The 22,278-nt window shown below is 44.9% G+C and overlaps 1 protein-coding gene across 1 annotated transcript in view; it reads left to right on the top strand.

Moving 5' to 3' along the window:
* Gatb (glutamyl-tRNA amidotransferase subunit B) overlaps nucleotides 1–22,278 on the top strand; it is a 75,593-nt gene that overhangs the window by 26,443 nt on the left and 26,872 nt on the right. Inside the window, exons 3-9 of the mRNA XM_005080092.4 lie at nucleotides 1,769–1,882; nucleotides 4,056–4,254; nucleotides 4,696–4,818; nucleotides 12,172–12,285; nucleotides 14,679–14,763; nucleotides 16,579–16,623; nucleotides 18,725–18,914. Coding sequence (XP_005080149.1) covers nucleotides 1,769–1,882; nucleotides 4,056–4,254; nucleotides 4,696–4,818; nucleotides 12,172–12,285; nucleotides 14,679–14,763; nucleotides 16,579–16,623; nucleotides 18,725–18,914 — 870 coding nt within the window. The remainder of the gene's footprint in view (nucleotides 1–1,768; nucleotides 1,883–4,055; nucleotides 4,255–4,695; nucleotides 4,819–12,171; nucleotides 12,286–14,678; nucleotides 14,764–16,578; nucleotides 16,624–18,724; nucleotides 18,915–22,278) is intronic.

The following is a 22,278-nucleotide window of genomic DNA, read 5'->3' as shown; positions in this document are numbered from 1 at the left end:
GGACCAAAATGTAAGAGAAGCATAAGTTGGAAAGCCAGTAGGAGGAAGCCAGCAAATCAGGTGTATCTCAGAGAAGGAAGGAGTGTACACAGCTATGCTGTGTCCCAGCCTCAGGAAGTGCACATCTCAGTGCTAGGGCCCCAGCACCACAGCCTATGTGCCTTGACTCTGTCAGCGGACTCAGATTGCACAGGGCTCTCCAGCAGCTCTGTTGATTTGTATTGTGTTAACAATGGTTCCATGAGATGTCAGACTCCGACAAGTAAAAGCACATGATAATTAGATCATCCTGGTCCCTCTGCATATCTTCCTTGAAAGCCATTATTATTGCAGGGCTGACAGTATCATGAGACCCAGAATGAAGAATTGGGAGATGCTGGGAGATGGCTCTGTTGGTGACTTTCTTAAAGGGGTCTGATGTTTTCTCTAGGGGTAATTTGAGGTTTTGGGGGATATATATTGCTGTCATTAGAAATACACCTATGTTTTGTTGTACAATTTACTTTCTAGCCTGTTTGGTCATAAATTGTCATCTCAGTTGAGAAAGCCAGTCCCTGAGTCACAGGAATTGAGCTTGCCAAAGGCAAGGACATGTGTACCTTCAGAGCTGGTTTCACCTGTCACTTGGGCTCCTTAGCCAGATCTGAGGCCTCTTTGGAGGCACTTAGTTTTTTCTTCACTGAAATACTGGGATGGTGCTAATTTCCTTCTTTATAGGGTTGCTGTAAAAGCTGAGTAAAATAGTTAATGTGAAAAACTCTCACGGGAAGCATTACCTCCACTAACATAGTAGATATAAATACTGTCATAAGCTAAATATAATATTGCAGAGCAATGCCAACTGTACCAGAGAATGCCACACACCTTCCCTTTAGAACATCCTCATAGATTTTCCAAAATACAGTGGCTTGTTGATGAGCCATTGAATCCCTGCAGTGGGGTCAGTAGGTATCCAGGTGTTACATTGTCCAATCTACCAGGTTGCATCACACCCTCTTTGGAGAATTGAGGTACCTTGTCACTAGATATTCAGAGCAGAAGTTGAACATGGACCTGGTTCCAGAACTTAGCTGTCTCCTTTACTGTGTTACCGAGTCATTATCTAGTTCATAACCTGCAAAACTCCACAACTCTGTTCCTGACCTTGGGGGGGGGCATTGGCTTGTCTTGGGGCCAGTGGAACCTGAGAGCTCCAGGAACCCTGCCAAGCCCAGAGCACAAGGCAGTGAGAGCACTCTCTGAGGGAGGTGGCCATGCCAGAGGAGGCAGTGTCCCAGCCCCTGACAAAATCACTGTGGCCATGTTGTTCCTAAAAGTTTGTTCTTTCTTATGCCAGTGTTCAGCCACCCCATCAGCCCCTTGGGTCCCACCTGTGCCTCTCCATGCCAACTTCACTACAGCAGGGAGCTGTAGACCTGGGACCCTGCTCTCACAGATCACTGCCCACACAGCTCCTAATCTGTTTGCAGAGAGGGATAGGGGATTTAGTCCATGTAGCGATGCTCGACTGAGTATTCGAAACTCTTTTCTCTGATGCTGTATACTGGGGAAAGGACCCTGGGATGGAGGTTTATTAAGTGCCCAATGGAACCCACTGTTGCATACATGATTAGTTTGTTCAATATTTTTGTGGTTCACTGTCAGCTTGTGAAGCAGAACTGACCACAGAGAACCAGAGATAACAGACTACTGAAGGAAGCCGTCAGGGTAGGAGGGAAGCAGCTGTGTGGCCTGTGGTTCTAAAGAAGCTTGTGCTGTGTTTGTGAAGGTTCTCAACAGGAGGTGTGTAGAAGCTGCCGTGATGACTGGCTTGGCGCTCAACTGCCACATAAACAAGAAGTCCTCGTTTGACAGGAAGCACTACTTCTATGCAGACCTTCCTGTAAGTGTGCTATGTTCTCAGCACCGGGCCTGCCTGCCTTGGGGGATGGAAGCAAAGGTCGGGATGTGCCGCTCCTGTTCTCAATCAGCCCTCTGTCCATCGCAGCAGGAGGTGCTGCCCAGCCCTAATGAAGACAGAGCCCCCTGATGTTTACTAGATTGGATGTGATTGTCCTGATGCTGACTCCTTGCCTAGTCTCCTGCTTCTGTTGGTTCCCTTATAATTGAACAGGGACCAGGAGAGGCCAGTGCTGTCAGGTTCTCCCAGCCATGATGTTTGGTGCTAATTGCCTGTTAGGACAAAGGCTAGCCCTGTGGTTGATGCAGCTGTTAGTACCCACTGTCACCGCGAACATTGTGAGAATGTGTCTCTCTTATGTAGAACTTCCTAATAAGAAGGCTAGTTCCTTTGGAGATGTTCTGTTGTCTCCCAAGCAGCAAACAGCTGGTCAGTAGTAGGTAGAACTGTGAGCTAGAATGAGCACAAACAACAGTAATTAGTTGAGCAGCAAACTCAATATTTACCTGCTTTTCCCTTACATTTAGAAAGTTTCTTTCTTAAAGTGGTGCCAATGTGAATGAGAGCCAGTTTTTCATAGTATGGCACTGGAACAACACTGAAATGTTGAATGGGTTTCTGAAAACAATGTGTCATTTAATCAGATGTCTGATAGCTAAGTATGACTTAGAAAAACAGTAGCAATAAACATTGCTGCGCTCCATTCTCCTGGAACTGAAGATTTGGAAGAGTTGGGTTTTAGTGGTGAGGGAATAAACAGACATAAATAAAAAGCAAGGTAAGTAGGACCCTGTAGCTCCTGCACAGCCCCCATTTCCACAAATTCTGCTGTATAAATTCAAAAGAAATGTTTAATTTTTCAGTACTGGGGTTGGAACCTAGGGACTTGCACATTCTAGGTAAGCTGTGTGCCACTGACTCACATAAAGTCCTGGAAATGTTTGGATAATAGTCTGTTCTTGGCCTGGGTGGTTCAGCATGTCCAAATCAGGTGGTCACAATATTGATCATAACACAACTCATTTGTTGTGTATCTGAAACTCCTATTTAGAAAGGTGCCCTGGTGTTTTGTCCAACAACCCAGACTAGAATTCAGGTCCATATGTGGAGACTTCCTGTCTGAGTATAGATAGGGACTTAGCCTTCTGCACAGTTCCCTAGATGTGACCCCAGGACACACAGTGTCAGCATATCCCAGAGCCTTGTTAGCTCTACTCCAGGCCTCCTGCATCAGAAACCTTTAAGGTCGTGTCAAGCATGCACGTCCGCGTGTATTTCTGAAGTTTTAAAAGCCTTTCACTGGCCTGATAAGGAGAGGTACTGACTTGGGTCAGTGAGGCCTGGAGATACCCTGGTTCTATGTGTGGCTTTGGGCAAGGCACTTGGTCCCCTCGTGCCTGTACTAGTGGCTCGTGGGATTAAATAAGGGCAGCGGTGTCCAGCAAGTACTGCAGATTAGCCATTACTCTCTGTTTATCTCCAGTCTTTCCATTGCCCTGCATTCTCAGTGTGTGTTCAAAAGTGATTCCTCTTTTTGGTTAGAAGAGGCAGACACCCTCAGGGCATCGCCAGTTAGTTTGTGCTGTGTGCTGTCCGTTAACAGATTGTGAGCACATCAGTACTTTCTGACCAGAAAACTAAGGGAAGAGCAGCTGGCATGGTTGCCTGCCCAAAAGAGCAGGATCCAAACAAGCTGAAATGCACCGGTAGTTGCTGTAAGCCGTGTTGCAAGTGGACGGCTAACTGCTTAGCTAGCATTCCCTAATAAGGAGCTCAGCAGGAGCCTGGTAAGGAGATGCAGATTTTAGGCTAATGAGTTAAATGAAAACAATACATTTTTCTCTTAGGGGCTTCTGACAATGAGATTATTGTTACTCCCCAAAATGGCACTCCAGCTAGGAAGATGGGATTCACGTTGCTAATTGTGTCATTATTGGGGGTGAGCCACTTTGGGCAAGTAATGGGGTGATGGGAAAAGCCAGAAGAAGAAAGACTAAATGATACAAGTGTATAAACTAATTTTTGTTGTTGTTGTTTCCTTATTTCTCCCATTCTTTGTGTTTGTTTCAAGTAACTCTCAGACATGAAACTGAGAGTGAAGTGAACCCCAGCTTTCGGTTCTGCTCTATGACTAATCCTTGTTTGTTGTGAGCAGGCCGGCTACCAGATCACCCAACAGAGGCTCCCGATTGCTGCCAATGGGCACCTGACGTACAGTGTCTACATGGGGAAGAAACGGAGTCAGATGGCCACCAAGACCGTGAGGATCAAACAGATCCAGTTGGAGCAGGACAGTGGCAAAAGCCTCCATGATGACCTGAGGTCCCAGACGCTCATTGATTTGAATAGAGCCGGTAGGCTGGTTCTACCCTACTTCTTTCAACCCTCTCTGCTCTGGGGTCTCGGGCACTTCTCTTCCTTTCTAGACTTTTCTCAAACCAGTTGGTAAAGCAGACACAGGAGCCTGACTGACAGATCAAAATATCCATGTTGGTATTGGCAGAGCTGATGAGAGAGCACAGCCTGAATTGTGCTCACTGCTAGGCTTGCCAATTACTCACCCCTAAAATCAGACAGACCTATCTGCCTTGTCACGGCCTACAGCTGGATATCCTTAAACAGACATCGCGGAGGAAATGAACCAGAGTTAAAAATGGACAAGTGGTAGATGTGGGGAAGGAGGGACGGACTACTTTGAAGGTCATGCATTAATGCCACGTTTTCCTAAGATCTTCCAGTTCTTGGCTGAATCATCTGTCAAGACCAAGTCAGACTGACTTGCCTCTCTTTGGTAGGAGTTGGCCTTCTTGAAGTGGTCCTGGAGCCTGACCTGTGCTGTGGAGAAGAGGCAGCCATAGCTGTCAGGGAACTGCAGATGATCCTTCAAGCCCTGGGAACCAGCCAGGCGAACATGGCAGGTAAAGGCTGCATGGGCAGTGTCCCTGCTCTGCATCGTCCCCTCTCTGCTTCTGGCACATTCTGTATGTAGCCTTTTGCACCCCACTTCTGTTTTCCCCATTAGAATTTCCCTTGGGTTCTTTTTGTGAGCCCCAAACCAAAACACAAACAGGACTGCACACACATTGAGCTGGAGAGTGTGAGCGTAGGAGTCAGAAGGCAAGATTTACCTTCTCCCAGCTTGTCCCATGAGAACTGAGGGCATCACGAGGTGTGTTCAGTTCAGACCTTTCAGAAGAGAACACTGGTCATGAATAGTAATTCTTATTTTTGTGAGTTCTGTATATATAGCCAGTTGCTATTTTGGAAAGATGTAGTTCTCTTCTTTTGCAGAATTTTCATCCATCTTAAATTATGAAATATCCTGACTTGATTATTACACAGTGTGTATTTATACATATATATGTGGGCACAGATAGTAAAATTTCAAACTGTTTCCCATTCATTTATCCAATTAAAATACCTTTAATCTCAGCACCCAGGAGGCAGAGACAGATAGTTCTCTGTTGAATGCAAGGCCAGCCTGATCTACAAAGAGAGTCAGGCTAGTCAGGGACAAATAGGGAGACCCTGTCTCAAGAAACAATAATAATAACCCATTAACTTATAAAACGGAGTAAAATTTTTTATGTGTGTGCAGGCAAAGCCGGTTTTTCGGCTATAAACAAATGTGGCTACACTGGCCTAGAGAGATACAGCTCAATAGAGTGCTTACCTGGCATGTAAGACCCTTGATCTTTAAGTTCAAGGAGAGAGACACTTGGGGACTGGCGATCAATGAAAGTTCATGAGAGATGTCATATGAAACACATTATTTCAAGTAAATCATAGGTCTCTTAACTTCTCTTTCTTCGTGGCAGTTTTGTCTTGACCCTTGCCCAGTGTTCCTTTGCCTTCCCTTAAGTCCCAGAGAGCGAATCTGTCCCACAGTTTCCCCTTACTTTCCCTTTCCAGACGCTGTGTGAAAACTCCCACCACCCTCAGGGCCCTCCCTGACAGAATACAAGCTCTTGTTTCCATAGTATGCACATGAAATGGCCACAGTGGGCACTTAGTGAGTCCATTTCCCTTTTGGTGTGTAACACTGTGGACACCCTTATCATGTCACATAATGTGTTTGCATGTCACAGAAGGTCTTCTGAATTTTTAATGTCATGCTTGTCACATAGGACATCTTACAAATGATAAATTGTAACTCCAGGAGTCTTGGTACAGTGAGACTTTATTTGCTCTCATCCTTAAAGGCAAGAAACAACCCCCATGAGTCTGAGTGGCATAAAGGTTAGCTGCCTACATGTTTCTTTTTTAGAAACAAGACCATGTTAGAATAAGGGAATGCTCTATTAGTTTCCGTTTATCATTCATGCTGCTTTTTTGCCCACAGAACATAAGTGAAATATGGGCAGGTTGGATGGTCAGCCATTGATGTACTAAGCGTTGATTCTATATCATGTTTTTAAAGTTTCTAGATAATCTCACAATCCTGCAAACCTCTGGAATAATGAACAGGCCACCTGTTAGCTGAGGGAGTCTGGGTCCTAGTAAAGGGGGAAGCCATAATGCCAGGAGTTCGCGAGTCAGTGGCAGCTGAACAAGTTCATTAAATCTCGTTTGTTGTGACACTTTCTGTTTCTTTTCAACACAAATCCAGCAGCTTTGCTTCCAGCACAGCAGCCAAGAAACTCGAGTTGTTCTGAAGTGCTCTGGAGCACTGAGGGCTGCCTGAAGGCCTCAAGAGTCTAACTTCTCTGGCTTTTAGCATTTTCTCTGCCTAAATGTCTCTGTTCATTTTTTTCATGCTGCCTCTGTGAGATTATTGTGTCAGCACTGGAAGCTGCACTTGGAACTGAGGGCTATCTTGAGGAGGTGCCGTGGAGACAGTAGACTTGTTGGTTATAGACTGAAGTTTGAACTGCTCTGGGCTCCAGTTAGTGAGTCCTTGGTAGTTTTGCAAATGAATTTGGCCCACCGTAGACCAGTGTCTGAGTCATTTCCTTCTGATGTTCAGCATGTTGCTGCTATAAAAGAGATCCCCAAAGCAGTGTGTTGATCTGAATGGGAACAGAAGTAGACCTACTATGTACTTCAACAGTAATACTATCTAGTAGTTAGAAAGTTTAGTATGTGCTTATTAAAACAGTTTATCCTGTAACTTAAACACTACAACATTCCTGGGAGGTGGTGGTATGCCTCTTTACAAGTAAGGAAACTGAGGTTGTTTATCCAAGACTCACTGGAAGCTTCTGCACTGGGGCTGAGCCCAGCTGTGCCTCCTTTGTTTATACATGGTACCACACTTCCCAGTGGTAGCCATACAGCATCATGCTGCCATAGAAACCTGCTCAGAGAGGTAGGTAGTGAAGCATGACTGAGGAGGAGGCCTGGATCTGAGACAGAATTCAAGCCTGTGCCTTCTAGCAGTAGAAACCTAGGCACATTACTTGATTTCTTTGAATCTTATTTTCTGCACTTTAAAAAGGCATTCTCAAATAGTTTTGTGGAAAGAAAGAAGCAGACGAGAAAGGAAAGCCAGGAGTCAATGGATAATAAGAAGTGACTCTGTAGGAGCAAATCTGGGGTTCTGGTAGAACATGGTTTGAAGTGCCACAGGGACGTCCAGGTGCCTGTGTTACCACTGTGTTACAGAGAGTGGACGTAACGATGGCTGTAAAGAGCACAGGGTCTGACAAAGGAAGGCCTGTGCTGGACGGATGCTGTGCACTTCCAGCATCGTCGTATGTAGGACTGCGTTTACAGTTTCCACTCATCGGATCAATGTGTTCTGTGAGCTATGTTCAGTACAGTTTGATCACATTTGGCCAGCGATGTAGTCAGTGGCACAACACCTGTCTAGTGTGTGTGAGGCCTAGGCCTTGCCCAGCACGCAAACAGGTTTCTAATCCGCCCTGCCTCCATTCTGCTCTCAGTTCTGGGGATTATTCCACAGACCCCCACCGTCTGCAGAAACAGTGTTCTATCCAGCGCTTTACTCTTGTTGTTCAGATGTCTTTCCAAAGCAGACATGGCCGTTCCGTCACCATGCTCATGTACAGTCTTTGGTTTAGCTGTTACAACCATCTACTCCGAGAAGACAGAAATTGAGCTCGCTGGCATTCCTATGTGGGAATGAAGGCCCTAAGTGGTACTGAATGCACAGAGGCAAACCTGACTGCTAAGGCTTTCATGCACTTGAGGTAATTTAACTTAATTTGTTTAAAAGGCATTTTGTCTTCACGAGTAGAGTGTCTTTTGTTAATGTCTGATACTATATCTGAATCCAGGCTAGTGAACTCTCTTTCAACACGGCAGGATACTAAGTGATTCTCCTCAGACATTTATGTAGTGTGGTGTTCTCTGGGAGAGAGGAAAATTCATGCCTTTATTCCCCTTCCAAATTAGAATTCTAAATCATGAAAGAGAGTGCCATCTTTAAACATGAGTAGTAATTCAGGGTTCCCCGAGGTTTTTTTTTTTTTAGTTGTCTCCCAAGCATTTAGGTTTCATCGTGCAGAGCTCAGCATACTTGGGCAGTTTTCCTTTGAGCTTAATGGACCTTTCACGTAGTTCCAATTGTAGGTTAGTCAGAAAGGATTGTAGACTTACTAGGAACCAATGAGACAGAAACAGACAAATCTGTTTGCTTATTGCTCAGGAAAATAGCAGTGTTTGGGAATTCATCATTCAATAGGGTTTAATTCATTGGATAATAACAGTGGGTCAGTTCTAGATCCTGAAAAAGGCCTTGGCCCTGCCTTGAAGACCTTACCTTAGGGAGGAAATACATTAACAAACAAAACAAAGATAATTATTATAGTTATTTTAAGGAAATAGATGAAGCTTGGTGCCAGAACAACTTGGAAAGTGACAATATTGTTTTTAAAGGCCACTGAGCAGAGTGGATGTTTAGTTAAGAAATAACTTAAGGTCCTAGTTAGCCTAGACGTAGGTGATGAGCATTCCAGGGAACAGGTAAGGCAAACAATAGCTCAGAAAGTATCATTAAGGTTACCAAGGTGGTAGACTGTGGGAAAAGCCAGAAAGATAATAGGGAACAGTTTAGCAGTAGTTAGAAGTGTGCACTTCCAGGTGAAATGGGAATCATGGAAAGGATTCGGGTGAGCGATCACTTAGACTGGTTTATGTTTTAGAAGTCACTGTCGCTGTGATGGTGAGGGCATCTCAGGTCTGGAAGAGAGAATGAGGGATCAGTTGCAAGGCTTGAAGGCGACGGTGGCAAAGATGATGGAGAGATGGGTAGACTCGGCATGGTTCTTAGGAAAAAGGCTCATGGCAGGCTGGTGTGGAGGGTCAGAGGTGGAGAGACAGCAAAGGCGGCTTCAAGGAGGTTTGTAGGTCATGGCTTTATTTGAGATGGGAAGATAAGGACAAGAAGGTCTTTGCAAAGCAGCAAGTCAGGATTTGGATTCGGAAACTGGAATACATATAAAGCCTGGAGTATGACTCAGAGGAGAAGTCTGCCAATGGAGATGTAGGCATCATGGGGCCACAGATGATATTTAAACTGTATATTTAAAACCACTCTGGAGAGCACGTGAGTAAAGAAGAGTCCTTTGTTTTCATAGGACAAGGGTCACAAGCAAATGAAATGCAAGTTGAGTGTTCAGGAAAGCCATGATAGCATTAAGTGGCCAGCACTGATGTAGGACGATGTTTCACGAAGGAAGGAAAACAGGTGAAGGTAATCCTGGCTCACAGGAGAATTGTGAGTTCAAGGCCAGTTTATGCTGTATAGCAAACTTGTGACCATCCTAGGCTATATTTTAAGGCCTTATCTCAAAAGACAGAGGCAAAAAGGGATTAATTGATACAGCACAGTGAAGTGAGAACAGAATGTGTCTTTGTCCATTGGATTTGGTACCAAGGGGCTTCTGGCACCTGTGGACATAGCATCTTCAGAGATCTGAGGACAGAAGCCAGGCTGCTGTGGGTTAGGATTGACTGGGGTGAGAGAGTGAAGACAGTATGTGCACTAACTTGTTAGAAAGGATTTACCTAGAGGGAAAGCAGAGAAATGGCTGATGACTGATGGTGTGAATATTGGGCTCATGGGACTAGCTTTTGAGGCTTTTGTGTGTTTTCTTAATGAGAAACAAATACTATTAGATGTGTACATAGCAGAGGGAACGCTTAGAAAGATTGATGGCTTGTATGGAAGAGAGGATTAGTGAAGCCCATGTCCTTGGGGCGGGGGGGGGGCATCCTCAAGGATCTTTCCATTCTGGTTTTAGCAGTCAGTCATTGGCTCTTATATGTGGCTTGCATTCGTTGTATCTGAGAAAGCTGCGGCACCTCCACAGGGAGGCTCGCCTCCTGACAGAAGTGCCTGCTAGAGAGAAGGAGCACTTACATGTGGTCTTGGAGGTTGAGCCTAAGAAGAGACAGAGAGGGATAGGAACATCGAGGACATTCCAGTGGAAAGCTAGATATGGGGTGCACATCTACAATCCCAGTACTCCAGAGGTTGAAGCAGGAGGACCAAGATTCAAGGTCAGCCTCAGCTACATAGTGAGTTTGAGGCCAGCTTGAATGACCTGAGTCCCTGTCTCAACACTGCCAGCCCTTTCAAAACTGAAAATGAAAAGCTCCAGTGGGGAGCTTTCCTATGGCGTGAATGCTGTTTGCATTAAATAAGCTCTTAGACGTGAAGTAGAGGAGTGACCCAGTGAGGCTTCGGTGCTCCGGTGAGCCCTGGAAACGGTAAAGCCGCAGTGCACCAGCACGGAAGTCTTGGCTAGTTACACTGCTAGGACTGGACAAGAAGCCCTGCTGGCAGGGTTGAGACAGCATGTGACCTTAACGGCTGCAGTAGCAGACTGGAGAGGGTGTCTGAAGGGACCGGAGAGGGTCTAATTGGAGGTAAGGGACAAAGTTGGAAATACAAGGTGTCATCAGGGCTCCCAAGCAGGTGGCACTTCTCAGAACTCAGAAGAGTGTGAGTTGTTCAAAAGCTGATTTAAAAATAATATGCAGTTGTGGAGAAGTCAGAGCTGGCAAAGTCAGTAGAGCCATTCCTGAGCTGAAAGGCGTCTGGTCAGGCTTTCAGAGCCAGAGAGTAGGGAAGCTACTCCCATGACCTGAGGGCCTGGGGAGGGGGTGCAGTAGCTGAGCAGTGGTCTCAGCTGGTGCAGGATTGATGCCATAGCTCAAGAGTTGGGGTGACAAAGAACCCTCCTTTTCCTGGTATGGAATTTATTAATGCTTTTAATTGTTTTAATATGTTTTTGTTGTGGAACATTTGGGAAATGAATTTATTTAGCCCATCATCGGGCTTAAAGGATTAACATCTTTAATCTAAAAACCCACCTAAGAGCTAGGAGCAGTGACACACATGCCTTTAGTCCGAGCTACTTGGGAGGTTGATGGAGGAGAATGGTGAATTCAGACGTGCAAGGGCTCCATAGTGAGACTGTCCCAAAAAATAAATAATAAAAGCAACATTGGTCTTCCCATCTTGTTGTAAGTAATGCACATAAAGTTGGAGAATAGAACTCAAGCTTTACTTTGTAAGATAGAAAATGTGATTTTTTTTTCTTGTCTTCACATCTGTCTTGGGATTTTTTGCCTCCCTTTATTCCTTAAAAGACTTTAGTCCTCTCCACAAATCACCTGCCTCCTTAGGGTCATGTTTCCTAAGCCAAGGAGCTTCCGAGGGAAGAGGAGGTCCCGAAAGGATGGGGTCAGCTCTGCTCTCACCCTTCCACCCTCCCTCTCCAGTCTTCCTGCTTCAGCAAATCCTCTTGGCAACCAGGGAGACTTCGGACTCCTGTTTATAGAAGGAAAAATCATTACAGTGCCTGAGAAGGGAGGGAAACAGCTTGGGTGTCAGCTCCTGCCCTTGAGCTATAAATTCTCAAGAACTGTCTTATAAATCTCCTAAAAACGCGTAGAGATCCCAATTTCACTGGAGAGCACTGGAGGGGTTACACATAATCATTTTGGAGGCTTCACCAAAACCCACCTCAGATACTTTGGAAATAGCCATGGAGTAAAGCTGAAGAGTGAACCTCTTATTTATTAACCTTATTCTCTCACTTAGCACACATACACTAGATCTATCCTTCCAGCTTGTGCATCAAAAATGTCTCTGTATGCACACGAAGAAACATATTTACACACACCTAAGGACTCTGACTAGCCTTGAATGTCAGCGGGAACAACCACATGTTTCTGAAACTAGGTTGCTCTAACTAGACAGAAAATCAAGTTAGATACTACTTACCCTGACATCTCCCTACCCTACAAACAATATTGCTTCAAAGAATTCCTACAGTTTTTGTATTTTTTCCTTGCAGAGGGTCAACTGAGAGTAGACGCCAATATATCTGTGCATCACCCCGGAGAACCTCTGGGTGTCCGGACGGAAGTGAAGAATCTCAACAGCCTCAGATTCTTGGCTAAAGCCATAGGTGAATGTCAACTTGGACTCCTGCTGTCCCTCTGTACCAGTCTCCTGTCACTTTGTAGTGGGCAGCTGCACATAGCGGTTCCTGCAGCGATCTCTAGTTCTCACAGTTCTGTGGGCCAGTAGTGGCTCTGCTCATGCCTGCAGCTCCAGAAACTGCCAGGTTAGCAGAAGCGAGGATCTGAGAAGCCTCAGTCACGTGGGGCCCTGTGACTTGAGGCTTCTCCATCCATGTGATGTGTTGTCCTTCCCTTGTCCAGTCCAGGCTTTTGTGGTTGTGAGTGGGGGATCCCAGGAGGGTGGAGGCAGAAGCCTCATAGTTCACATGATCCTCAGCTCTGGAATTCAGCTCACACAGTGTCACTTCCGACACATTTCTTTCAAAGCACCTTGAATTCAAACCACATCCAAAGGGAGGGAAATAGACTCCACCTGCTTCGAGAGGATTTACAAAATACGGTGGCTGTGTTCTACCTCGTATCGTACACTCTATGAAGTCTTTAGATTGGATATCATCTATTTAGTTCCTATTTTCTATTTTTCACCATTTTCAGCTAGTAGATTGCATGTGCCTATGCAGTCAAGGTTGGTTTTCCTGGAGCATACAGTGAGCATTTCACTGATGACAAATGTATGATAATAACTGATGCACAACAGGTTAGCTCTATGGCAGTCCCACAGAAGCTAGAAACAGTCTGAGGACAGCTCAGAAGACTCAAAGTAGATTTTAAAACCAGAGACATCCATAGAGGAGGGAGGGATGACTTAATGTGAATCCTTTCCAGAGTACACAGACAGCAAGCCTGCCGAAGGTATCACCATTGCACTGCTGGAGCCAAGATGCTTAGCGGGCACTGGATCTCTGGGGGAAAGTATTAACACAGTTCAGAAGGGGCTATTCTCATCTGTTTACGCCTTGTTCCCAAACCTGAAATGATTAGCCTGTAGTGAGATACTCACCCACCCCAAACCCCCACTCCCCCACACCTGTGGTGCTGACCACACACATTTGGACACAGGTGTGGACATGAGTGGTTAAAAGGATTGCATTGGGGCTGGGAAGCCATTTCTTTGGGTCGCAGAATGCATCCTGGTGGCAGGGTCTCCATGCTTGGAGTGGGAGCCCTCAACTGTCATTTGTTTCCTGTGTATAAAGTTCCCTTCATCTTACTGGTCAAGCATCCTGATTTCCATGCACTGTATTAGCCAGCCTTAACGAAGACAGAAGGGACATATTTTTAGAGAAAGGGCATTAAAATGGATCAAGGGGTTAGTCATGAGACAAGCAGGATAGAGTAAAGAGTGACTCCTATCTCTGAAAGGGGACATAGTCCATTTGCTGAAGCCACCAAATGGGGTAAGAGGAGAGGCTCTTGCTTGCAAGTTGTGTTTGTGAAGGAGCTCACCCTGAGCATGCCATGTTCAGGGCTGCGTTGGTCTACAAGATGCTTAACAGTGACCAACCAAAGGCAGGCAACCAGACTCTATGGCTTGTCTGTAACAGTGTACACAGGAGCCCTTGGTATTTTTTTTTTTAGACTGCCCCTAACCTTTTTTTGTTATATGAGGTGCCCTCAGTCAGAATTCTACCTGTGTTCAAACACAGCCTAGAAGAACCAAAGCTTTGCCACCATGGGCTTAATTACCCAAGCCTACAATTTGCCCACCAGGTGTTTTCAAATCATGTTGGACCTTTAGGCATCATTTCATGTTAGTCAAGGAGAACATTCAGGTGAGAGGTGGGATACAAATGAACCGGTTTGGTGCTGTTGCCTCTTAGCAGCCCAGATTAAAGGGATTGGATTTGAGCAAGGGACATGGGGTGGGAAGTTGGGAAGGGTGACTTTTGCAAAGGAGCGTAGCAGTTGTGCTGTGTGTCGATCATGTTTGGCTGTGGTGATTGGCGTAGTCTGTCTATTCTGTTGGGTAGTAAAGGTGTGTGCTACGGAGCAGTGGTGACAGATATGTTGGAAAATTATTCTCTTTCCAAAGTGTGCATACACTTTCACCCATGTTCTCTATATACACTTTGAGGGTTATGAGGGTTCTTTGTGACCCATCTGGTAGTCCCAGGATAAGGCCACAATCCTAGATCTGCAGTCACTAGACCTACACAGCAGTCCCAGCCCTCCTACCAAGGTGTCTATAGCTGTACTAGGTTGTTAATCTCTCTGAGCTGAGGTGTCTGAAAAAGAACGAGAGAGGAGGAAAGAGACAAGCTTCTTAAGGCCCTTTCCAGTTGTGAGAAGAAAATACAGCCCGCAAGGGAATGATGATCATAATGATCATCCCCTTGACTTTTTTTCTTTAACTTAAGGATTGAGAATGGGTGCTAATTATTGCCTGCATGGATGAAAGGGAGTCAAAATGTACTAACTTGTTGTGATTGTTTTTCAGACTATGAAATTCAGAGACAAATCACTGAACTTGAGAGTGGAGGTGAAATTCTAAATGAAACTCGTTCGTTTGATTATAAGCTGGGGTGAGTTTGTATTGATAAGCTTGGAGGCTGGGGCTCAGCCATGGATTGGTCATGTGACAAAGGTGGCTTCTCTGTAGCCATAAGAGAAAAGACCACTGCACCCCACAGGGATGAAACAAGGTCTTCTGTGACCTTAAAGTGCAGCTAACCCAAGCTTTTACAGAAGTGCTTCATCTCAGGTCAGAGAGGCCCTTTGCTCCCCGTTTTTTGTGGCAGGAGTTTTTGTCCCCTTAAGTAATCTGTGGGGGCTCTCACAGCCTAAGCTTCATGTAGAAAAGGGCTAAGAGCTGGTTGTGGGGATACTGCATCAGTGAGTTTTCTGTTACTAAGATAAAACACTGTGATCAGAAGCAGCCTATGGAAGAAAGAGTTTATTTTGGCTTGTGATTCCAGAGGCAGTATCCTTAATGGCAAGGGAGGCATTGCAGTAAGTGGCAGGAACAGGAAACTACGAGATCAAATCTTCAACCACAGACACAAAACAAAGAGAGCAAATTGGAAATGGGGCAAAGCTATGAACCATGAGTGACACACTTCCTCCAGCAAGACTGTACTGTCCCCCAAAACAGCACTGCCAGCTGGGCACCAAGTGTTCAAATACCAGAGCCTCGTGGGACATGTCTCAACAAAACCACCACAGATACCTTTTTTGTGGTTGTTTAGAAAACTTGGATCCTGTTTTTTCTCAGCCTGAATTTTAAGATCTTGTACTTTAAGTAAAATACCAAAGAATGTTCAAAAGTCTATAGAGTTTGTGTGAAAGCTGGCAGGACGTGGCTCGGCAATAGAACGCAGGCTGCGAATGCTTTAAAACCCTGAATGCTTTAAAACCCTGGGTTCAGTCCCTGTCTACACATACACGAAATATTGAAGCAGTTTGTTTTTGTGAAATTATTTTTCTAGGCATTTCTCTTTATTTGTGTAAAATAGGGGAGCCAAAGTAGATAGTAGTAGATCCATTCCCTAGGCGATCCTATGGAAATCTGAAGAACTTCAATTTGCCTGTCACTAAAGAGAAAACCCTATGCCAGGAGCTGTCATTAAAACAAATATTTGAGCTATTCAGCTTATAGAGTGGGTCAATTTTGGTTCACAGTTTCAAAGGCTTCAGTCTGTGATTGATTTCGCCTGTGGTGGCACCTCTTGTTCCAAACACATGACTCAGCTAAACTGCCTGCCTCATTGCCAATATGCTAGCCAATCTTGATTGTTAGCTTGTTAGATTAGTGAAACATACCTTTGGGTATGTCTAATGCTGTTTCTGGAGACCTTTAGATCCCAGCTTAATGAATAATTAATCCCTTCATGGAGTCATATGATGACATCATTAGGAGGTTGGGCCTGGTAGGAGGACTAGGCCTCTAGGGGCATGCCTTTGGGTACATATCTTACTCTGTCTATTCCTCTATTTCCGTTTCCTTGTTTGTTCTGACATACTTTCCCACCATGGACTAATACTTCTGAAACCAAAAACTAACATAAATATGTCTTTTCCTTCCTAAGTTGTTTCTGCTAGGTATTTGGTAATCGTGAAGAAAGTAACACACTAGGAAACAAAAGATAGAAGGAGGGCCCAGGGTTCCACAGTCTCCTTTGAGGGCATATTCTAATGGCCCAAAGGCCTTCCATCGGACCCTGTCTCTTTCTGACACTTCTACAGTTTCCACCTCTTCTTGATAGCACCAAGTCTTTACCACACAGCCTTCGTGGGGAATGCTTGAGCTCCAGCCCATGGTTAGGCTAGGCCCTCTCTGCACATGGTGTAGCCAGTGTTGCGTGCAGTGTTCTTAGTGCTGTCTTATCTGACTATTGCAGGTGCACCGTGCCAATGAGAGACAAAGAAGGAAAGCAAGACTACAGGTGATGATTCCTCATGCAGATACCAACATGTATTTGGGGATACAGTGCAAATCCATTTAAAAGTCAGCATGATGATGATGGAGAATTTGGAGAACTACCTGTTTTTACATGATATAAAGCAAGATTTCTTATTTTGTGTTATATGTAAACTAGAAGTGATATTTTCTTGACTTGGTAGCTGCAGAGTTCCTTGATTAATAGGAATTCAGTTGCTGGAAGATACCTGTTTACAAAACTCTGTGACAAAGATACTGTCATTTAGCTAAGAGGATGGCAGGTGAGGGAGGGCCTAGGCTTACATTTGCTAGTAGTTCTGTAACATATTGAAATTCTTTGGGAGGTTATGAAAAAGAGATTTGTCTGTCAGTGAATGGTCCCTTCATTGTTTCATTGCCAAGATAAGCAAATCAGAGACTTGCTCATCTTCAGTAAAGTGCTCACCTGGCATGTAAGAGGCTCTGACTTCCAGTCTTAAAGCTGGGTTGGGGGGTTGTCATGGAACAGAAGACTTTCACATAAAACAATAATAGGCTTAGGATAAGTTGAACCTTTTACTTTTTCTCATAGAGTTTAGCAGATTACAGAGATGGGAGCTCTAGCAGGAAAGTTATTCCAATTCACATGGCTTTCCTTTGTGAAGTGTGATACACTTTGACTGCCACACTCCTATCCCGTGCTTACCCCAGGCAGGGTGCTTTTGTTATGGTGGTCTTCTAGGTTGTGACTCTTCCGCAGTGCTTCTTTAGTTCCCCATGTTGCTGCTCCCTATCATTTCCTACTGACCACGGGGTTTGCCTGTTAACTCTGCCAGTGGCTTCCACTAGAGGCCCCAAGTCTCCAGAATCCTCCCTCTTGGGTCTGTCCTTGCTTTCAGAGGACAGACTGCCCATAGCTGAGGACCGAGGAATCACCTGCACCTCTAACCTAGTTCCTCCTTGCGTCTGCTGAGCACTCCCCTGCATTGCTGAGCACCTCCCTGCATTGCTGAGCACCTCCCTGCATTGCTGAGCACCTCCCTGCATTGCTGAGCACTCCCCTGCATTGCTGAGCACTCCCCTGCATTGCTGAGCACTCCCCTGCATTGCTGGGCACTCCCCTGCATAACTGAGCACCTCCCTGCATTGCTGAGCACCTCCCTGCATTGCTGACCACTCCCCTGCATTGCTGAGCACTCCCTGCATTGCTGAGCACTCCCTGCATTGCTGACCACTCCCCTGCATTGCTGAGCACTCCCTGCATTGCTGAGCACCTCCCTGCATTGCTGAGCACCTCCCTGCATTCCTTGAGCACTCCCATGCCTTTACATAAGCCCTTTGGCTCTGGGCAAAGAGAGCAGTGCTGGAGCAGAACAAACAAAGGAGTAGTTTCCTTTGTAAGTGAATGCAGTCCTGTACTCCATCTGATTATTAACAATGACTGTCGTTTAGTTAGAGCAGCTTTGAATAGGAAGTGGTGTTCTCGTCTGCTTTCTTCTACTCTCCTATCACTCACAGTATATCACAGTGGTATACTGCAACCATGAACCAGTATTGCTACTTATGATTCACTGAAATCCATAGTTTACGCTGTACATCCTGTGGGCTTTGGTATGAGCACACCGTCACACAGGTTCACTACCCCAAGAGTGTCCCAGGTTCTACCTATTCATCCTTCATCCCTGCCCGCTAGCTTCCACATTTCATTTAGGCAAAATCCACTCTGTTTTCCTACTTCTCAAGAAGGGAGGAGCCCTCTCTTCCCTCTTTGACTTTTAACTTATTGTAGAGTACTGCTAAAAATAGAAAATTTAAAGTAGGGAAAGCCATCTTTCTTCCTCAAAGTAAGCTGTTCTCATTTGTCCTCCAGTTCGCAGCCCCTCTGACACTTTCCTCACTTGTATAAGCCAGAGTATGGCTCGGTTCCATGGTACCCTCTCTCCCATCTTTATCCCATAATGGTGAAGAATGGCTTTGCTGGGTAGTCTTTGACTGGGACATTTAGAAACCTCTGCAAGTATTCTGGCTTTGTACCTAAGCCCAGAAGCATTCCCATCATTTTTAGATTTGTGGTTCTAATCAATCCAGACACCCAGAATCAGATCCCATCTGTTCTCTTTGTTTAGGTTTATGCCAGAGCCCAACCTACCCCCCTTAGTGCTGTATGATGCCACATCCCTGCCTGCAGATGCAGACTCTCAGCAGGTGGTCAATATTGACGAGCTTCGGGACATGCTCCCTGAGCTCCCCAGTACAACCAGAGAAAGGCTCGTCGAGCAGTACGGGATACTGCCAGAGCACAGCTTCACGTTACTGGTAAGTGTTGATCGGATCTGAATTAACCCAGCTTAGCAGACTGGCTGATCTCCACAGAGCCTTTCTCCACTCCTACACCAGACACCTTGGAGAGGGGTAAGACACAGTACCTCCCATAATGCCCTTGACAGAACATGCTCACCTCAGCCCACCAGAAAAGGAAAAAACCTCCAAGCTGCCCACAGGAGCCCTGTGGACTGGGAGGCTACTTCAAATGTTATGGATGAGTGTATTCTCAGGATATGTGTGTCTGCAGAACGCCCCCCCCCTCCAAAAAATAATGTTTAGGGTTTCTAGATGACTGTTGAACCATGACAGGATGTTAGGTTTCCAAAAGCCAGAAAACATCCTGTATAAAATGTTGCAAACGACTAAACATCTTCATCTGTGAATTTGAAGATGCCTCATTTGGGCCATTAAAGATTCTGGTACCCTTGAGGTAGCTTAGGGATTTTCCATCCGTTTTAGAACTACGTGGAGCTTTGTGGATTTTTTTTTTTGTCATGGCAACAGTAAAGTGATGCAGCATCAGCAAGGGTGGCTTTCTGTCACAGCTGCCACCTTCTTGTCAACAGAGAAACTGGGAAGTTGTTTTGTTGGTTTTGAGTAGTTTTGGAGACAGAGCATCATGTAATCTAGGCTGTCCTTGAAGTCCTGTCATCTTCCAGAGCAACAAAATCTGTAGAAACTGGATTCTTGCTTTTTAAGTAATCCAATAATAAGTATGTAGGGGTGTTAGGATATATATTATATGTGTACTTATATACTTAATAACCACAAAATAGTGACTTATGGTGCACTAGGCAGTCTACTGCTGGGTGAGTGGTTCTTTTTGTCCTCCATCAGTCAGCTTTTTAGAGAGTAAACCGTGCCAAACATAAGAACTTCGGTTTTCTGACCAATAATGATAAAGCAGACAGCTGTTTCTCTAGTACTCTAGGTTGACTTGATTATTGGGGTGCCATCATGTCCTATGCATGCATGTGTGATAATTATCATTGCGTGTAAGTTAGTAGCATGTCTTGTCCAGTGCCTAAAGGAAAGCACTGTTCCAGTCTGTTCTGCAGCTAGATGAGCCATCAGCAGATATTCACAAAGCCCCACTGATCAGCATCCTGTACAGAACATCTCTAGCCCTGAGCTTCTTACAAACCCTGTATATTTCTTAGATCTCTGTCTTAGTGGTTATTACGGCTGTGATGAGACATCATGACCAAAAGCAGCTTGGGGAGGAAAGGGTTTCTTTGGTTTACACTTCCACATCAGTTCTGCATTGAAGGAAGTCAGGACAGGAACTCAAGCAGGCGGGGAGCCTGGAGGCAGGAGCTGATGCAGACTCCATGGAGGAGTGCTGCTCACTGGCTTGCTCAGTCTCCTTTCTTATAGCACCTAGGATCACCTGCCCAGAGATGATACCACCTGCAATGGCCTGGATCCTCCCCCATCAATCAGTAATTAAGAAAATGCCCTCTAGGCTTCCCTACAGCCTGATGTTATGGGAATATTTTCTCAGCTGAGGCTCCATCCTCTCTGGTGACTCCAGCTTATATCAAGTTGACATAAAACTAGCCGTCACTGTTGCTTGTAACAAACTGGTCTTATCTTTACACCTCTTCCCCATCACTTTTGCCCTTGAACTTAACACTGAGTTGTAGACCTGCATCTTCTTAGCATTCTGCAGCTCCTCTCAGAGAAGAAAAGTAGGACCATGGATCTTTGCTCCAAAGATGTCAGTGCCATCTCTCCATCTGACTTTTGGGTAGCTGGGTTCAAGCAAACCCTTTGAGGTAGTTTGCAGTGCACTTAAGTTTCTTGGCCATTTCTTTGCCCTAGCCTGACTTTCAAGAAGAATCCACTGAATATGAATTATGAACTGTTGTTATATATTGGCATTCTCTGTAAGAAATGAGAAATGGTCTCCTGAAATCTTCAGAACATAGCTGTTTACTCCCTCAAAAAGCAACTCTTGACATTGCCACACTTGACCCCTGGAATGCGTCTACCTCACTTGCCAAACATAAGCTCTGTAAAGTTAGGCCATGATGTGTGTCTTTGCGTCTTAGTCTTCTGTGGGCCAAGACACAGCAGGCCTTGAATGAGTGCTGTTAAGGACAATAGCAAATGAGGGAATCTGTTTGAATAGTTCATGAACTTGTGCAGAGAAAGCTAACTCTCCAAGGTAGCAGGCATGGGGGAAGGAGCAAAATTGTTCAACCCCCCTCCATCCCTTCATAGGGTTTATGTTTATTCCTGACACCATGGCTGACCAGCTCTCTGGGAGATGGCAGCAGGTAAATGGAGTGTAGGAACCCAGCGGAGATGTTGAAACTTCAAGGAAGTGATCGGGGGGGGGGGGGGAGGAGGGGAAGGGGGCCTTTTTTTTAAGACTTATTTTTCTTAGTACCTTTAAGAAGTAATATTTATAGATGAAAGATAATGTATTAGGTGACTTATAAAACAAAAAGATAAAAGGGTTTGTCCTTGAGATTTCCAGAATGAATAAGAATTCAAGATTGGAACAGAGAATGACTCAGATAAATTGTTTCCCGAAATTAGGCAGCCTGAGCCCTTTATGACTCCATAATCATTGGAAGCTGAGTTACTCATAACATTCCCGAAAATGATATGTTCATGTTTTTCTGCCTTCATCAGAAATACAACAGATTGCTGAGAAGGGCAGATGCACAAATCTAATGAACCATCTTTCAATTTAAAGAGTGCCCAGGAGTATTCATTAAATAAATGGCAGTGGTAGAGGTGTGCTCTCAGGGCTTCCACTCCAGCTCAGTGCCTTTGGACTTCTTATTTAATTAAGTAGTGTGTGCATACACCCCCGCAACACAACAGAAGCATACATTCCACACGAGGAAAAAGACCTTCAGAATTTAACCCACTTTTAATTTATCTTGCCATTTTCCTGTGCAGTAAACAATAAATTATGTTTTGTTAGTATTATTTTTGACATTTTATAGAACTTTTGCTAATACACATTAACATCTATTGCCTTATTAAGCACATAGTAGGTCTCATTACCTGGACAGACAAATGATTGAATGAATGGGATACCATTGTATTGCACATGAAAATCCTTGGAGAAGTAGTGTTCCTGACTGTTTCCAAAAACCAGAAACATAAACCACCCTTTGACAACCCAGCGAAATCATGGGACTGTGTGTGGGTCACTGAACCCTTGGTGAGAAGATTCTAGCGACCGCCTCAGTCATGCCATGTCTCAAGTCACTTGGTCTCAGACATTTACGTTCCAGCTTAGTCTCATTAGCAAATCATTGGGAATCTGGATTTTTCTCTCCTGGACTGTGATGAGAATCCCCTAAAAAGGAAACATGTATGCTGATTTTTTTTC

The sequence above is a fragment of the Mesocricetus auratus genome, unplaced genomic scaffold (genome assembly GCF_017639785.1).
Source record: "Mesocricetus auratus isolate SY011 unplaced genomic scaffold, BCM_Maur_2.0 Super-Scaffold_100009, whole genome shotgun sequence".
NCBI lineage: Eukaryota > Metazoa > Chordata > Mammalia > Rodentia > Cricetidae > Mesocricetus > Mesocricetus auratus.
The sequence above is the reverse complement of the archived record's forward strand: the minus strand, read 5'-3'. Positions and strand labels throughout refer to the sequence as shown.